At 40.2% G+C, this 18,335-nt stretch overlaps 1 protein-coding gene across 3 annotated transcripts in view; it reads left to right on the forward strand.

Moving 5' to 3' along the window:
• The window catches only part of DTNA (dystrobrevin, alpha), a 99,136-nt gene that overhangs the window by 76,184 nt on the left and 4,617 nt on the right, over nucleotides 1-18,335 (forward strand). The window contains exons 18-24 of one of the 3 annotated variants that reach the window (XM_010574372.1): nucleotides 1,608-1,704; nucleotides 3,190-3,207; nucleotides 7,264-7,423; nucleotides 10,213-10,302; nucleotides 10,858-11,026; nucleotides 11,761-11,893; nucleotides 15,159-15,205. In XM_010574372.1, coding sequence (XP_010572674.1) covers nucleotides 1,608-1,704; nucleotides 3,190-3,207; nucleotides 7,264-7,423; nucleotides 10,213-10,302; nucleotides 10,858-11,026; nucleotides 11,761-11,893; nucleotides 15,159-15,176 — 685 coding nt within the window. In that variant the 3' untranslated portion in view covers nucleotides 15,177-15,205. The remainder of the gene's footprint in view (nucleotides 1-1,607; nucleotides 1,705-3,189; nucleotides 3,208-7,263; nucleotides 7,424-10,212; nucleotides 10,303-10,857; nucleotides 11,027-11,760; nucleotides 11,894-15,158; nucleotides 15,206-18,335) is intronic. The other 2 variants (XM_010574374.1, XM_010574373.1) reach the window with 2 other exon arrangements.

An 18,335-nucleotide genomic window follows, 5' to 3' on the forward strand; every position in this document is an offset into this window, starting at 1 on the left:
GTCTGTTACCCCGCAGATTTTGGGGGCTTGAAGCAGCTAGGAGAGTAGGGCAGTTTAGTTCATATAATACTAAGAAATGCTGGAATCTGTAAATTATGTTCTGGGTACCTGTCCCAGCATCTTTCACTAGCTGCTGTAGTGTTGCACATTTGCCGAAATGAGATTCTGAACACAGCATTCCTTCATATTACCAGGGCGGTCTTGCAGACAGGTTGGAAAGCCCATTGCTTCCGAGAACTTGCTCTGGAGTACAGCAGGAGAAAAAAGTCAGAGAAGCAGCCTGTACATTGCACGCTGCTTAGATCCTCTGTCCCCGTAGAATGAATCTAAAACTCAGCAGAGGTCTGTGCTAGGACCTGCCACTTCAAATTACATGGATAGGGTATCTTATTTTTAATTAGCAGTTTCTTAAACTTAGTTGCCTTTGTACAGTTCATAGCATTTCCAACCATTACATGCCTGGAAAAGAAAAGCCAACACAGGCAATTTGTAGCAGAAAATAGATTAATCCTCCAGAAGAGTAAATACAACCTGGCAGTTTTACTATATGATCCTATTATATAGGTGAGAGAGAGCACACATGAGCAATCCTGTAGAAATCAGTGTTGCTTATATCAGTAACTTCTCACTTACAGAGGAGGCTCAACCTCATATTTCCCAAAATATAGGAAATGTACTTAGTCTTGTAGGCTGTGGTGCTTTTCCATCTAGGATTAAATTGTCATATTTTGTAGGTAGTACAAGGCTAATGACATAGTGGTTTTATGTTATTAGCAACCTAGTAGTGTATAAAATGCACCTAATATGTATGTTTTTCAACAGTAATGTTGTTAATTATGTCATGGCTTCCAGGAGGCAGCAATTTTATTTTGTATTTATGTGGGAACCTCTCACACAATTTAGTGATTGAACATGTGCAAGTGCTGAACCCCCGTCCTGTGCAGTGGAGCTGTGCAGAATCAAAGCTGCTCCCATTTATGGGGGCACAAACTGGCTGTCACTCGAAATGGCTCAGTATTCACACTGTCACAGGAGCAGCACTGGACTCCGAGTCCAAAGAGGTGTTTTCAAGCAGTTATATCTCCACTATGTGACAGTCTTACTCCTGCTTTCAGAAAAAAAAAACAGAAACAAAAGCAGATCACTGTGGTTTTCTGGCTGAATTTCTGAACTCTCTTAGCTTCTCTGATATCTCGCTTTGTTCAGTGCCCCTGCTGTAATTTCATGTCCTTCAGGGCATGGCTTTAATTTCTCATGACAGCTAGTGAGGTTATTGACTAGAGAGATCCAAAGACAAAAATTGCCAGGCATTCCCACAAGGGAATGTAGCACCAATTTGTTTGAACCTCATTGGTACTTTGGAGAAAGGTCTGTGTCAGTGTCTTTTTCCTAATCACTATATTCAGTCCCATGAATATTCTCAGTATGAGGGAACTCCCTAGCTTTCATGTAGCCCCATTTCTAAGCACTATGCTGAATTCATACAGTGTGTTGGCTTTCCTGCGATCTATAGGCATATACCTCATAGTCAGGCTGGGGAAACGATGCAGTTAAAAGCTGCTGACGCTGTGAGGGGTAAGCTCTGATCAGATCTGCTTGTTTCTCAGACAGCGGAAGGATGAGCTGGAACAGAGGATGTCTGCTCTCCAGGAAAGCCGGAGGGAGCTTATGGTTCAGTTAGAAGGCCTCATGAAACTGCTGAAGGTAAGGAGCTCCACCTCATACTACCAAGGAGAACAGGCAGAGTGAGGCAAGAGAGGAGAGGGAGGAGATATGATGACAGAACTCTGCAGAACTTGACTATTTTCACCCATAAAATTTGGCTTTGTTTCCTTCCTTTTCTGTATTTTGCCTTGGTCTTTCAATTCAGGGGTTTCAAATGATGCTCAGATGATGTTCCTGTAGTAAAACTGCATCACCGTTGTCACCTACTGCTAAGTGGATGGAACATCAGAGACAGGCTCTGAACTATTGAATAATTAATACAATCCTTTAAATAATACTGCAGCATGATGCAATACAGTCCTGTTTTGCTCTTTTGTAGAAGGATTTGGCTGCATCTCTAGATTTCAGGCTAGCAATCTCTGGATCGACCATTCGACATGTCCAAACACAAAACATTTTGTGGTCTGGTTTCAGGTGTTTTTAGAGTTTTCTCTGTTGAGGACATCACATAAAAAAACATAAGAAAAGAAACAAACTGACACGTAAACCAAGTTAACTAGTAACTGTGAGAAAAACAACTCAGCGCTGTACACTATTACCTACTCCAGCTGACAGTACAGAATTGCTTTTGCTAGTTCCTTTAACTTTGCCCATTCAGTTGCTTGTTCTGTAAGACATGCCATTTGACAACCACATCTAACTCTCTGATCTTAGAGATGCTTCCCCAACAGCACTTGGTCATTTTCATAAATAAAGAAACAAGCCCTTGTTAAACAAACGAAACATGCCTCAACAAAGGATCTCAGTTAAAAATGAAGATATCAAAAAGCATGTGCATTTTTAAGACAGGCTAGGGTAAGATGGAAAATGTGTCTTTATTTGCAGAGTCCAGCCCTATTTTACCTGATGTGCCTCAGGACAGATGATGTCAGAAATTCACATTGGAAGAAAGTGCTCTGAATGGCATGAAAGTCTGTTTTGTTGTTGGCCATGCCAGATAAAATGAGTGCAGGAAAATTCAGTGCAACTTGGGTCAACTATGGCTCTGATAACAGCAGAAAGAATTTCACTGAAATCCATTTAGCAACGTGTGTTTGCATCAAAGGATGAGTTTGACCCCTTATGTCATTTGCACCTCCTCAAGCACAGGCTCCTGCAGCCACAATGCAGGAATTGGTGGCACCCGAGCAGCAGAGCCCACCAAGTAGCCAGCAGATTATTGGGAGCTGGAAGTAGACAGTATACTTTTCACTCTACCTATGAAATGCTGCAGTGCTACAACTAGCAGTCAGGGCTGCCTGCTGTCATTGCACTGCCTGGACAAAGAGAATCTGGGGTAGGAAACGGTAGTAGCTTTCTGCACACTTTACACTGTTCTGGTGTTTCAAAGTGTGCAGAGGTGGGACCATGACCTGGTCACATACCTCGACTGTACCTTTAACCCTGTACTCCAAATTTGGCCTTGGTATCTGTTCTTCACTTACATCCTGGCTAATCTCATGTGCTGATCCTTTTTTTCTTTAGGAAGAAGAATTGAAACAGGTAGTAAGTTACCTCCTTACTGGAGGCCTCACTAACTCCTAAATGTGATTGTTTTCCTGTGATTTATTTTACTTCCTTTGCTTGAAATGTGTGTGTGTTCTTTTGACCAAAATTAACACTTTGCAATTTTTTCACACATTATTTTCAAGTATCCTGGAGCAATTTTCACAATTAAACATCTTAGCCCTCCAGAAAGTGAGTCATGGCTACAAGAAGTCTTGATCTTTTTCTCACTCTTCTAAATAAGAACATGTAAGATATGGAAACCACTAACCGAAAGTAGTGAAACCAACCTAGAATATGAATTAAAGAACACTTCTACTATAGATAACATTTTGAAAAGGTAATGAGAATTTGGAACTTTAAGAAAAACATAACTGAGTTTAAATTAGACCAGGGCAATGAGTTTGAGGCCCCACTTTATCCAGAAAAAGTCAGGGCATTGTGTGCACATCTTTTAACATCGGTCCTGATGTTAACAGTCCTGTGAGTCTTCAGGAACATAATGTAGTTTCTAAATGGCTTCTGCAACCTGGACCAAAAAGGGCAAGTATTTATATTACTAATGGTAAATTTTAGAAGATTTAATTGTTTTGGAGCTTTTTATTATCAAAATGGATCTTGGAAAGATATTAGGCTAAAAAAAGCACTTTTCAGACAGCAGTCTGATTTATGAGTCTGATAAAAATGTTTCATTTTAACAAAACACATTTCCTCTTGCGTTCATCAGCAGAACTACAGTCACAAGGCTGATGTGTTCTGTCTATGGTAGAGCATGCAGACTTTGTAGGTAATGCTCACCTTCATATAACTAATATTTTGGCTAATTTTTGTAGAGCATCAATCTGTTGCACACAAAAAAATAAATCTGAACAAACATCACCTGCATGTAAGAGCTGGTTTTTTCGATTCTGCAGTATTGAAAGATCTTCCATTCACAAAAGAGAAGTTTCCCACGTGACAAGAGTTTCCCTATCATATAAAATGTTCACTGGACAGTACAAGTGAAAGCACATTTTCAGGCTGTTATGAGATATTATTTTTTTCTTCCAAGAGTAATAGCCTCGCTGAATACCAGGTGATGATGCTAAAGAATTACTCTCACAATTTTCCATTAAATGATCCCCATTACGCTATGCCATTTCATGATCTGTTGAGAGAAACAGGATTAAATTAATTTCTGGAGGAATTCAGTTGGAATGAGCAGCCTGGCAATTCATCTAATGCTTACGAACTTTCTATTTCTCTCCTGCCCTTCCTTGAGAAAGGATAATGAGTTCTTCACATCCGTGTCGTTTGATGAGGCTGTGTGACAGGCTTTCCCCATATGTCATCCCAATTCAGTTCCGGCAGAGGGAGCAATGGGCTAAAGCTCCTGTAAAGCCAGTTTTTATTTCAGGCATTTTATCCTAAGCGTGCATTACAGTTGATAGTGGGAAATCTTTTCCTGTCTAGCAAGGGTTAACTTAAAATCCATAGCAGGTTGACTAGGAATGGTGAATTAAATAAAATACATGGAAGTTTTCCTAAAAGGCATGAGAACATTGATAGATGCAACCAAGTACAACATAAAAGCTGAAGCCATTCACATATCCCTGGTAGCTCCCCTTTCAGCATGCCTTAGCCCTCAGCTGGTGGGGCTGCCGAGGTTTGGGAGCAATTCGGTGCTCAATTTCTCCGTTGAGATTACCAGGAAGTCACTACTGATTATTATCACAGGTTTCAGGCCATTAGCTCTAGCCTGTGAAAAACACATTTCACCTGATAACCACTAAGCAGGAATTCAATCCCATCCTGATAGCATTCCATTCCCACAAACTTGGGCTGAGGTGGATCTAGATGAGTAAAATATAATTGAAGTGTTCACTTCTCTGAAATTAGGCATTCCCTAATAACCTCCTGTTTCAACTTGCTGTTCATCAGTTCTGTCTGATACTGCCCAAATAGTATAAAAAGAGAGAAGTTCTTTACTGGAGAGGGGACTCCAAATGCTTCATTTCCCTGTGCTTCCCAAACAGTTTGTTCCAACAAAAAAGCTACAGATAAGAGAGCACTGTTTATCATAAACACAAGATCTCAGTCATAGCTGCAAAGCAGACACAAGGGTAAGCACCGGCGTACAACAGCTTTTACATTGCTCTTGTGGGAAAATTCCAGTGAAGAAGTACTGGCAGGCATCTGTTATTTTTAGTAAATAAAATGCCTATTCTGAAGTTCATTCCTTTAATGTGACCTGACTATAGGAAGCAAATTTTGTCCATTTTTTTCTCATCTTCTCTGAAAGTTCCCACTGTTGTTGGTGTCCCCTAGAACCAAGACCAAAGGCAAAGGGGAGCTGAGGAAAAAGGGCAAGCAAAAGAGGGAGCTGGGAACCAGAAATTCTTTTGCACATTTGTTTCACAGAGGATGAAACATGCCCTGTCAGGACATCAGAGGAGATAGCTGTAGATCCCAGATCCCCTCCCTGATGGGGACCTCCAAGGACCTTGGAACATCTCCAGGTTGCTCAGTGCCCTGCCTCTGGAGGACTAGAGATCTGCATTTCTGCTGGAGTGGGTACAGATGATTCCAGAAACAGGAGAGCATCTGGCCTTTATGTATTCTACTTCCCTTTCATCCATCATTTAAATGTTTTAAAACCAACCATTAAAGAAATTTTAAGTGTTAAATCCTCCATTCTCCCATCAGTAATGTGCTTATTCCTCATAAACCTAATTTGCCCTTGATGTCTTTCTGGTGATAATGTCTCTTAGAAAGGGGTGATAGGAGAAAAGAACAAATAGCTTAGTATTCTGATGCATTATTTATGGTCCAGGGCAGGAATTCATAAAAATCTCAAGGGCAATGCTGCACTCCTCCTGCAATGGGCTGCTATTGTCTTTTTTAGAACATATCTGCCAAACCATATCAGGGCTGCAGTGGCAGCCACTACCAGAGTCAAAATAAATGCCATAGGAAGAGTTAAGAAGTTCTCCTGAATTCTCAAAATAGAGCCAGGGTGAGGGAAACACCAGCCCTCAGCTTACTTTTCACTGTAAACAACCAGGGGCATGTGTTGCACTCAAGCCAACTCTATCCTTGGCATCTACCAAACACAGGTTTTCAGTCAAAAGCCGTGTGCAGTTTGGTGTGGGCGCAGCATTTGTTTTTCCTTATGTGGATACACGTTCCCAGGGGTTTTGAAACAGTGGATGAAAAGGGCACTGTGTCTCTTGGTATCACTCACCCAGCTGCGTTTGTAAAAATGACTATTTTGTCAAGTCTGCCTGAATTTCAGCTAAGTAATACTAACTGTAAGGTGCTAACAGCATGACATTTTATATGACTGGTGTTAAAACATTTTCACTTCCAGCAGCTAAACCCATAGCAGGAATTTATATTGCCCTATCCCCACAGTGTTTTGGGAGTGCCTGAGTATATCCTGTAGAGCGAACAATTTAATAGTATGATTTAATAACAGCTTAAAATAGTTCTCTGGCTCCGAATAAAAAGCAGAAAGCTATATTATTTATTGCAAGTGTCAGACTTTATGTGACTGAGAGGTTACACATACCGTGAACTTCTCCTGCAGGGAGGCAGAGGGCATGGCTGTGATCGGCTCTCAAGGCAGTGCTCTGATGAAAGGGGCTGTTTCAGTCCCTTGACCAGGCTGAAAGCCACGTCGGTGCCAGCATCTTTCCCTTTCTCACAGCCTGAAGGGGTTATGTTTTATCAAACATGCATGCCAACTAGGGGAGTGAGAGAGGGAAGAGGGCAGAGAGAAGGTCTATACTTCAGTGCATATGAACTTGGAATTTTTTTTAATTTAGCTGCCTGACATTTTCCCATGCTTAAAGGAAGTCAGATCTTGACTCATATTTTCCTACTTAGTATTTTTCTACACAGAAGCCTTGCTGTCTGCTAACAGCTGACTTCAGTATATTTCTTTTAGCAAAATTAACATTACCCAACTGATTTACAAACAGCGTGATGCCTTTAAGCTGAGGGATGGGTGACGAGGACAGCGGGCGAGGGCTCTTGCAAAGACCTGTTTAACCCCTTGTGATTGTTTTGCAGACCCAAGGGGCAGGCTCCCCACGTTCCTCACCCAGTCACACTATCAGTCGGCCGATTCCAATGCCCATCAGGTCTGCCTCTGCCTGCTCCACCCCAACCCACGCACCTCAGGACTCTCTGACTGGGGTGGGAGGAGATGTGCAGGAAGCCTTTGCACAAAGTAAGTCTCATTAATAGCTTGTCTCAGGTACTCAGAGACTGTTTGAAGAATCATTATTTCTTGTGGCTAATAACTAAATGAACGTGAGCTTCTGAGTTACATGCAATGAAACAAAACAAAACAAAACCATCTGCAACAACTGTGTTTTGCCATTGAAAATCAACTTTGTCAGCCATCAGACTTTGCTGTCAAAGCAAGCAGGTAAGCAGAAACTGGACGATGATGACAAATAATGGATTTTGTGGTAAGAGGGAATTTTAATGCAAGATGGTCAGACCATTATCAGTGCTCTGTTAACCAGAAGAAGAAAAATTGCCATTGAGTTCAGCAACGCGTTGTCATTGTGTTTGGTTTTAAATAAAGGCTTTGCTAGGAATAGATGATACAATCATAGAATTAGTTCAGGTAGAAAGGACTCTTGTAAGTCACCATGTCCTCCTGCTCCAAGAAAGAGGGCTTCAAAGTGAGATCAGACTGTTGAGGACCTTAACCATTTGAGTTCCCAGTTGAGTTCTGGATGGCTCCTGGTATGCATTTTCCACAGCCTCTGTTTCCAGTGTTTGACCATGCTTACTGTGTAAATTTTTTGTCCTTGTATCTGACTGGAACATCCCTTGATGCAACTTGTGACTGTTGTCCCTTGTCCTTTTGCTTTGGGCCTCTGAGAAGGGTCCAGCTAGACTAGACAGGAATCAAGCTAGATGAATGCGTTTCCAGAAAACTGCCATAGGCTGCACCATGTTTCTCACTCCTCTTTCCACATCTTTGTCAAGTAACAATAAATTTTAAACCAATTACATTATTATGTTGACTACTAAAGAAAATAGTCTATGTGATCTAAATGAAGAAATATTCCTTCTTTTTCTAATCTGCTCTGTCCTAAAATATTTACATCACTGCAATTCTTTTATTTGAATAAATTTTTTCCCCATTTCCCTAGTACAAAACAAACGTAAGTGGAGCTCTGGAGTTCCTCTGCTACAGTGGAAGCGTGTTTGTTCCCAGGAGCCCAGTTCAGCCCTCTCATGCACCCTTCCCCTTGGTTTTCATGGGAGCTGTGTCTGTGTGTATATCTTAGGACAAGGTTGAATCTGTAATGCAATCAAGAACTTTCTGCTAAAGTGCTTGTCAATTCATGTATTGAACATAGGCATAATTCCCAGTCCCAACATAACAGGGTGCTGGATGTCTCATTTTCTGTGGCAAAAGAAACAGGCAAGAAATATTTTTCTTCTTTCTGCTGTGAAAAAAATTGAGACAAGCAAAAATATGGACCACTAACCCCTATGCTGTTATAGGACAGTTTCTTCCAGAGCTAAGAGTAAGAGAAATAATGTAGTGGCCACAATAAAATATCCATAAATAATACTAAGGCTGCCTCAGGCAAATGCTTCTTAAGTATATAAGTGTGTTCTGTTCAAGATAAAAAACAATATAAAAAGGTTAGCGATCACATTTTAAAACTGCTGCATTTGATAAATATCTAGCTTTATGTCATTATTTACCATATTCTTTAGATGGGAAGGTCAAACCCAAAGAACTTGAAGCCAGCCATTCTGTCACATCTTGACATATGACTTGGTGGGGGCGGGACTGAGATTTTACGGCTCCGTTCTGTGCTGCACCAACAGAGATCTGCCAATATATACATAATGCAGACAAGCCACGGTTAAAGCATCGTTTATCTTGGGGGCGAGGGGGGTCTCTTTCCTGGTGTTTGCAATAGTTCAGAGATAGATACAAAATTGAGAAGACTTTAGAGAGGGAGTGACTGTCTGAGTGTTTGTGTGTGTGTAAGAGAGAGATTAACTACTTTAATTTACATTCCAGTAACCATTTGCTAATTGATATATTTAAAAAACCTCTTTAAGATTTGGGGAACTTTTAAAAATGTATTGTTTTACATTCAGCCAGTTTTAAAGAATCTACAGCAGTCAAATCCTGCCAATTCCTGTGAATAATCCATTCTGGGAGATTAGAGGTTCCGTGGGATATATTGATCATTCAGCTACAATAGGAGCTATGTTTGGGATTTGGGGGAGTTAAGCACGCGTTACCCACAGCCTGCTCCTAGGGAAGGAGTATTTCATGCAGCTCACAAGGATCTTTCATGATTGATGGTTAAGGGAATATTGCCAGGTTCAGCAGGGAAGCACTTCTAGATCCATTATTAGAAAGAGTTTAAAAGCAGCTTGGGGCTGTTTAGAGAGGCAATAGTGCTTCCTTTATTAAAAAAAGAGAGAGAGAGACAGAGAAAGTAAATTATGGAATATACAAGAAAGTCCTTGAGCTACAGGAGAGGCTGAGAGGGACCAGAGAAGAAAAATCCATATCAGTCTTGATGAGGTCAAGTATGTTTCTTCAACATTTGCCATAATTACGTGGCAAATACCTGGCAATAATGGTGTCATTAAACAGAGCTGTGGGAACTTAGACAAAACACTTCATTTCTTCCCTCCTCCCCCACAGACATTGTAAATGAGTTCACGCTGGATTTAATCTTCCAGGCCTGGTCTGCTGGTGTCACCACACAAATGCAAGCTTGATGGCAATGAATAATCTCCGCATATCTGGCATTGTGATTAAATGAAGCATGAGGGTAGGCTTCTGCTCTTGCATACAGCATAAGTAAATGAGGCTATTGTGCAGAGAACTGTTCTGCACGTGTCCCTCGTAAGGACTTTGGTACCCTGAATTATCACAATGGCAGCTTTCAGCACGGTTAAAACTGCTTTCAACATATTTTGTGAAGAATATTAACACTGTGTTTTGTCTTTCTCTTGCTTCAGGTGCAAGACGAAACTTAAGAAACGATTTGCTGGTGGCAGCAGATTCAATCACCAACACGATGTCGTCTTTGGTAAAAGAACTAAATTCTGGTGAGCGAGGCTAACGAGGGTGGATAGTCACCTCATTAATATTTCACACATATTTGAAAAAATGGGAGGTAGGAAAATATAAGCCAACAAAAAAGCAGTGTAATGTAGCTTCAAAGCTTTTTATGCTGTTAGAAAAAAGTCCCTAAATAACAGCTTTAGGAATACAGCAGTTCTGAAAGCCATGGGTGTAGAGGTGCAGCTGGATACAGTGAAGACTTTGAGAAGTTTGTATGTGATTCCATGTGGAGTGGGATTTCGCTCTTCAGAAATTTCATTCAGTATAGAACATATAGGACCTGTTATAAAATGCAGTCTGTGGTATTCTCATTAAAATATCCTACCTAATAAGCGAGATAAGCAAAAGCTTCACTATTCTGTCCCACCACAAGAAGAAAACTATTAGCTCTGCAGATATACATAGAATAATACACTGTTATTTGCTGTAAGGAGGTGGCATTCTAAATTGGAAAGTCAGAGAAAGGCTTAGAAAAATAGGCAAGCATACTTTCTCTTGTGAAAGTTAAATGGAACCATGTGTCGCCTTTTGTTTCACAGAAGTGGGCAGCGAGACAGAAAGCAATGTGGATTCTGAATTTGGACGGACTCATTTTGATGACCTTGTGCCATCCCCAACGTCTGAGAAGGCTTTCCTGGCGCAGATCCATGCGCGGAAGCCAGGGTACATCCACAGCGCTGCTGCCACCGGCTCCATCCGCAGTGACATGTGGGTACCTGCTCCATTCGCCACCTTCTTCTCATTCTTCTTCTGTTGAAAACCATATGCAGCATGTAATATTTTCTCTCCCTCTCAACTATTTGATTGCCAAAAAAATGCCTAAATCCAGGTGAGGACAGCTTCATGGTTAGATAGTAGTGAGCTCTGTAAACAGTAAAGGCCAGAGCTTAGGATGCCCTCAGGAGTGAGCTGTCCCGCATCCAGTCTGGTACACTCGGGCAGTGTGGAGACAGTGGGACAGCTGTGCTCCCTAGTATGCCCTGCAGTCCTATTTCCTGCTTATCCAGGCTGAGGGGCCTGTTGGAGCCCACTGGAAAAAGAGAAGCTTTTAACTGGAAAAGACAGAATGCTTTTTATTGACCAACTCGATCAACAAACTGATTTATTTTTAGAACCTGAATTTTCCTATCAAAGACAATAGGCATCTTTCCAGTTACTTTTAGTTCAACCTCTTTGTATCAAGTTATTGAGAAATTTTGTTACTCATTTCCCTAGGGCTGTATCCCCAAAATGCTTTCAGCAGAATATGGCCTTTGGTCTACCAGACCACTGGAGAGGGGAAATAGCAGAAGTGTTTTCCACTGCCAGGAAAATGCTAACCAATGGCGCATGTGGTTAGACTAAAAGTATCCCGCTCTCCTCATAGCTTACAATAAAGGGAAGTTTTATTGACTCTGAATGTCATTCATCTCAGGAGGCTATTTATTAATAATTGTCTTTAGGGTTACAGAAGATGGAGACCCCTATGTCAGAGCAGATGATGAAAATTATGAGAATGACTCTGTCCGCCAGCTGGAGAACGAACTGAAGATGGAGGAGTACCTGAAGCAGAAGCTGCAGGATGAGGCATACCAGGTGGGAGAAGGACACTGTCTGCCCATGTGTCTCCATAAGTGAGAAAGAGTAATGCACCTTAGCTGCCCAGTGCCCTTCTTAACCTGTCCTGGGCCCTGAGGCATGATCTCTTCTCAGTTACTAGAGCAGCCACATTCCAAAAACTGCTGTTGTTCTCTTCCACAGACACGCACGCATCTAGCCTTTGTGCATATCCAGGAAGACCACGCTGCCTGAGGCACACAAGAGTAATCCTTAAGCTTACCAGGGCATCAGGTGGGACAGAATTGCCTCTGAGCTTGTTCTCTGCCAGTGCCTACCAAGTCACTTAGACCTCATTCCCCCCTACCACAGAGGCTGCTTGGTGGTGTCAAGCTGAGTTCTTGCTATATTCAGGTTATTTTTTTTCTCCAGTAGCAAAAAACATCCATAATGGTTTCTCCAGTGTGAACTGAAGCTCAAGTGCAGTCTGTATGTTATTGTCATTGTCAGCATCTGGAAGGAGAGGAAAGGGTATGAAATGAACTGTATCCCAGAGGACCAGGTATTCAACAAGCATCTAGTATAGAGAAGCCTGGGGATTTGGCATTAAACACTCCCTGAGGAAGTTTTCAAAGGTCATTTGTTTAAGAGTCTGAGTAAAGCAAATTTGCCAGGGGGAGCTGGAATTCTGTAGGTATCCTGTCCTTTCTGCATAATGGTCTCCACTTCTACCTGGTGTAATGGACTATCACCAGTTTTTAAATTATTCTGACTTGGATCATCCTAATATAAAATTCATTACTTGGTAGTAATGTTGGTAGTAATGTCAGTAGGAGGGCACACCCAGTTCAGTTATTTGGGAGCAGAGCTGAAGCAAGCAAAAATAACTATATTCCCACATGATGATCAATTAAAATTTGGAACTCAGCACTACAGAGTATAACAGAGACCAAAAGTATAAATGGGCAAAACAAAGGATTAAGCAGGTACTGAGATATCAGGTGTATGGAAATGAGGTTCAAAAGCACCTTCTGGGCAGGAATTCTTTTAAACTGCTGATTGCTGGGAGCTAACAAAATCTAGCCTTTTTTTCTGGTAGTTTTTCTCTAGTGTCCACTGCCAGGCACTTTGGAGACAAGAATCTGGGACTGACAGGCTTGTGATCTAATGAAGAATGGTGGCTCCTTTGGTCTTCTTTTCTGTAAATCTACTAGGATAAGTTAGTCTTGTAAAAGTTCATTGACTCATATCAAAATTGTAGGTAGTTTTGAGGTTGATGTGAGCATCTTTCTGTTGTTGTTGTTTACCTAGGTCTGCTACATGCCCATGGTAGCCTGCCAAAAGTAATTTTGTTGCAAAGGTCTTTAAGGACATGACAACAGCAGCAAAATTGTTATAGACTATCTACTAAGGAAACAGTGGGTGACATGGGGTTTTTTTGTCACAATTTTTTAGCCAAGATAGGAAATGGCAAAAATGACAGCCTTTTAACTTCTGAACAGGTTGAGCAGCTACTGCTGATGCAATGGAAAGTAATTGTCAGTTATAAGGAAGGAGTACCTCAGTGATGACAGCTGTCAAGCATCAAATAATAAATGTTATTATTGCTGGTAAAAATTCCATTTTCTCTAGAAAGAACGATAGACCGATTTGACTCTACTTTGGTTACAGTATGGAAGTGCAATATATGGCAACAGTGTTACACGAGTTTCACAGGTTACAATGGAATTTTGTACACGCACAAAATTAAGTATGCATGTGCACTGCAAAATAAGGGCATTCATTGTGCAGTAGAAGTTACACATGTCACTCAATAGAACTGGGTGTTACTCTTGCTTCAGTCAAAATAGAGCTTTTCTACTGTCTTCCAGCAACATTCCCGGAAGAAGGGGAAGAAATCTTCTCCCTATCAATGTCAGAATAAAACTCCTTTTGAATTTAGGTCAGCCAAAACTACATCCAGGTGAACTTTTTTCCCCATTGTTTTACATGATTTATTTCCACTGAGGGGAAAAAAAAGCAGAAAAAGAGAAAGGCTTTTTTCTTTCAAAAATGTGTTCACTGAGGGAACAGAAAGTCCTCATTCTAGACAAGTTCTGTTTAATAGCATTTTTTCCAAAAGGAATTATTTCATGATGTACTTCACTGTCTTTGAGATTGTCAGCTCCTATCAGCCAATGATTTGACAGTAGTGACTTGTAAGTAGAAACTATTTTTAGTTGATAACCACAGACCCAAGGCATGCAACGCTTGAGAAGTCCTTCCCAATATGGTTGATGCCCTTTCAATTAGGGAACAGGTTCAAAGGAAGCAAGAAAAAGTATTAAGTTAGTAGAGACCAGTAGGATAATTAGGAGTTGTTTGAATAGTGTCATGTGTTGATCCTGAGACATGTACTTGTTCTCTGCACTTGGCAGTTAATTTGTGGTATTTTTCTATTCTATTCCTTTTTCTACCAGTATCACTGAGTAGTCTCTAAAGACACAACTTTCTGCTTGCAAAAACAAAGGAAAATTGGAAAATTTCTGTTTAGGGTATCCTTTTGAACAGTGGCCAGGTCAACTATTCTCATTTTGCATCAAACCATTGGAATTTATTACAGGCTATTTTACTATTTGTACTTACGTGTACACTGCATTCATCTGGATAGCCAAAAAAAGGTGGTGGCTGTAGCTATCATAATGCAATTGTCAGCTGAAAAAATCTGTGAGGGGGAACTCCTACTAAGATTACAGAATGGTAACCTCAGTAACAATATGGTAACCATTTTTATGTTGTTAAATGTCTCACTTTGTGTAAAAGCAGCACATTTAGAAAAACATGTAGATGTAGTGTAGCATGGAAGATGTTTGGTCAAAACCCACTCTTGTTATTTCGTGTCACCTTGTCTCCAAGCAAGATTTTCAAGCTAAACTCTAAATTAGTATTAAAGTACAGGCAAAAAACTCAAGACGCATGAGGAAATCTGGGACAGGGAAACTCAAAGGAGGCTTCTTTCTTTCTCTTTTTTTTTTGAAGCATGTTGTAAATAACAAGTATCTGTACCAGAAAAAAACACGTTTAGTGCACAAGTGTAAATGCTAACAGTGCTTACCCTCCCACATCTGCTACCAGTTGTGTTCTTGTCACAGTCTTGTGCTGAATGTGTTGTGCAAGAAACTTTTCATTGGGTTTATCTTCTGGGTCCATAATTGCTCCCTTTATTTCTAGGCTTGTGCATGGCTTTCTTCAAAATAATACACTGCTTGGCTGCTCACTGGCTTAATATGTCATCTTCTTGTTTTCTGTCCTTTGTTACCTACAGGTCAGTTTGCAAAGTTGAGTGCAATATCCTTCTCTCTCTCCTCTCAAGTAAGTATCATTATAATTTAGAAGAATGTTTGGAATTAATCCTCGTAATGTGTATTTCAGTTGCAACGCACCTTGCGCTGCCTGAGTGTATGTGACGATGGTGTTTCTTTCTTCTTTCAACCTGTGTTAGGATGCCTAGAAATCTCTCTAAATAATTTCTAATTTTTTGAAATGTGGTTCTAGTCTTGCGGATTCATGTTAAGCCACCACCCTTTATCTTCTTCTTTTGTTGACCATAAGAGTAAGAACATGGGCTTTTCATCCCTGGGGATGACAGATATATTAGCCAGTACGGAGAAACCTTATCCAGAAGATGAGGAATCAGATTACATTTCAGGAGACCTGAGTTTAATTCCTTACAATGCTTTAGTCTTCCTAGGATAACTGAAATAAATAATTTCTGGTGAGACTGGAACATCACAAACGTTAAAGAAAGCAATCCACCAGCCACTTAATCATAGAAGTGTCCTCCAATGTTTTCTGGAAGTTTAAAATGCCCCAATCCAAAGTGCAAAGTACTCAGCTACTAGCTAGAGTCTGGCAATTTAGAGATAAGGCAAGAAGGTCTACAAATTCCCTGCTGGCCTATATTCAGGTCATGTTCCTTACACATGCCAACCTCACAGTTGCAGCACTGAGTTTAATGCCAAGTTCAGCAATTCTCTTTTTCTTCAGGAACACAAACAATGGCTATTTTTATGAAGTAGCCTGTTATTCTGAACATTTGCCCAGGAAATAGGAGACCACGCATTTCCTTCTTGCTTCATCTGAATCTGCGGACTCTGCATTTCTGACTTGCTAGGAGAGTACAGTGCCCTGCTGCAAAAATGGCAGTGAGACAATGCTGTCCATCCTACTGCGACACTGAACCATGGGATAACAGGGCCAGAAAGGGAGGAGAAATCAAAATAGGGGTCTGACTCTCATCTGAAAACCGAGTCTCTTCCTCAAAGCCGGAACTGAAGGCAACCAAAGGTCTACTATCAAATGGACACTTCACGTTGGGAGCAGGGTCATGTTCAGATAAGCAAAAACAGTGAATAGCCTGTGCCAACTTTAGCAGGAATTAGTGTTGCTAGATTTTGCATGCCATGTTTTATGCTAGACCTTATTTATATGGCAATTTTGATGGCAAAATTTGACCCTGATTCAAGGAGTTTGCAACTTCTGATGACAGTAGAATTTGGATGTCAAAGTGTGGACCTTGTGAAAGCAGTTGCCAGTCTTCAGTGTTAAAAGCTGTTAAGTATTTCTGAAGCATCTGTCTCAGTGTCTCTGGCAGCTAAAGCAGAATAAATGGATGTGAAAAGCAAATAAATGGTGATACCCAGAGTACTATAAACACCAAATAACTGCTCATAAAAATTCTCCTTACATTGCCCCTCAGGTTACATTCACTTTCTCAGTAGCCTTGTTAAAAGCTTGAGACATGTAGATTTTCCTAAACATTGACAGCCAGAAAAATAAGTTTTCTTCTTCTATTTTGTTGCAGTTGTCAGTTATAGATCAGGTCACATGAAAAGGAAAATAGATCTTTCAACAACAATGTATGTGTTTATGTATATAGTGGAAATGGTATATATAACTGAATTTAATTACAATTATGAATAACTATGACTTTAAAGGGTAGTAGCATTCAGACAAACTATTTGCAATATTAAGTGGGAAAAAATCCTTTTCATTAGAATTATAAAGCTCAGTCAATCCCATTTAAGGTTTCCTTTTTTGTTAGGAAGCAGTGTTAACATAGTGATGTGGGGAAACGCTTACTGCTGTACAGCCTAGCTTTCTTGAAAATATGTATCCTGTCTCAAATTAGCAGAGATCTGAGACTTAGCTACTATCTTATCTCCTGGATACTTCTGAAACCTTTTGAAACCCCATCAAAAAGAAATTTTTTAAAGCGTTGTGCTCTGGTTAATTCCATAGTGAAACTCTTTTTAGCTCCCCAGGGAGCCCTTCAGGCAGTATCAAAGACTGAAACATTCCCACCAGCTGTAAAATCCTGGCCCTATAGAAATTAGCAACAAAAACTGGTGAACTTGACACTTCACCTATAACCACAAGAACAAACTGTGTACATTGTGATAAATACGTCTACACATGATAAGCGTGCCTTAGTCTTCTCAAGATTGACTCTCTTGTGAATGTGGAAGACTATCATATCTGGTCTGTTTTATTTGGTACCAATATTTCATAGCCTTGGAAAATTAAATCCAAAATAGTTCATACCAGTCTCAATGTCTAAAGTGCTTTTGCTGTTTATGTCGGGTTCTTGCTTGGAGCTTAGCAATTGCATCAAGGCTTTTACTTCTAAGATAATATTAATCAATGATGATACAAATACAGTCAGTTGCCTGTATGGCCATATGAGGTAGAAAGCCAACAGACTTTCTTATCTTGCAACAGTATTACATTTGTGTTTATTTGAAAAACAGATGGGAAAAATGAGATCAGTTTATTGTAGCTTCATATGAGTGATATTGCTGCTGATCGGCAGCCACAGAGTTATGTTCATTTCTTCATTCATCAGTCATGGACAAGTGGTGTTGATGTTATTTGATTAAGGCTTTTTGCATTCTATTTGCATTTGCATTTTTAAAAGATCTATATACAGTTCTCTAGAATTGATTTTGAAATAACATCTACTATAACAAATTCCCAAGAGAGCAAGTGGTTCCAGTAATATATAAAATATAATTTAATCATGTTTTCAGCTTACTTTTTACATTAAATGTACTTTAATACCACTTGTTTAATTTTTAATAGAGTAACAGAATGAATTTGAGCTTGTTTTCAGCAGGCTCTAGGCAGATCTTGAAATCAGGTGAACATGCAACTTTGACATTATTTTGCCTTTATCCCCTGATAGCAGTTGGGCTTTTGCCCAGGATAGCCAATGGGAGCAGAAAGCCTCCACCTCTGTAAGTGGTTAAAAAGTTGTCATTTTCAATGACGAGCTGTCGACTTGTGCAGTGGACATGTTCCCACGATACCTACAATTTCCTAGATTTTCTAAAGCAATGCTTTCTTTGTGCTGGCGTAGCAACATTTTAGTTGGCCATGCCTAATTCATGTATATGCATTATTATAACAGAAAAGGAAGTGTGAAAAGCTTATAAAAATCAGA

Source organism: Haliaeetus leucocephalus, unplaced genomic scaffold, assembly GCF_000737465.1.
Source record: "Haliaeetus leucocephalus isolate CR32 unplaced genomic scaffold, Haliaeetus_leucocephalus-4.0 Scaffold428, whole genome shotgun sequence".
NCBI lineage: Eukaryota > Metazoa > Chordata > Aves > Accipitriformes > Accipitridae > Haliaeetus > Haliaeetus leucocephalus.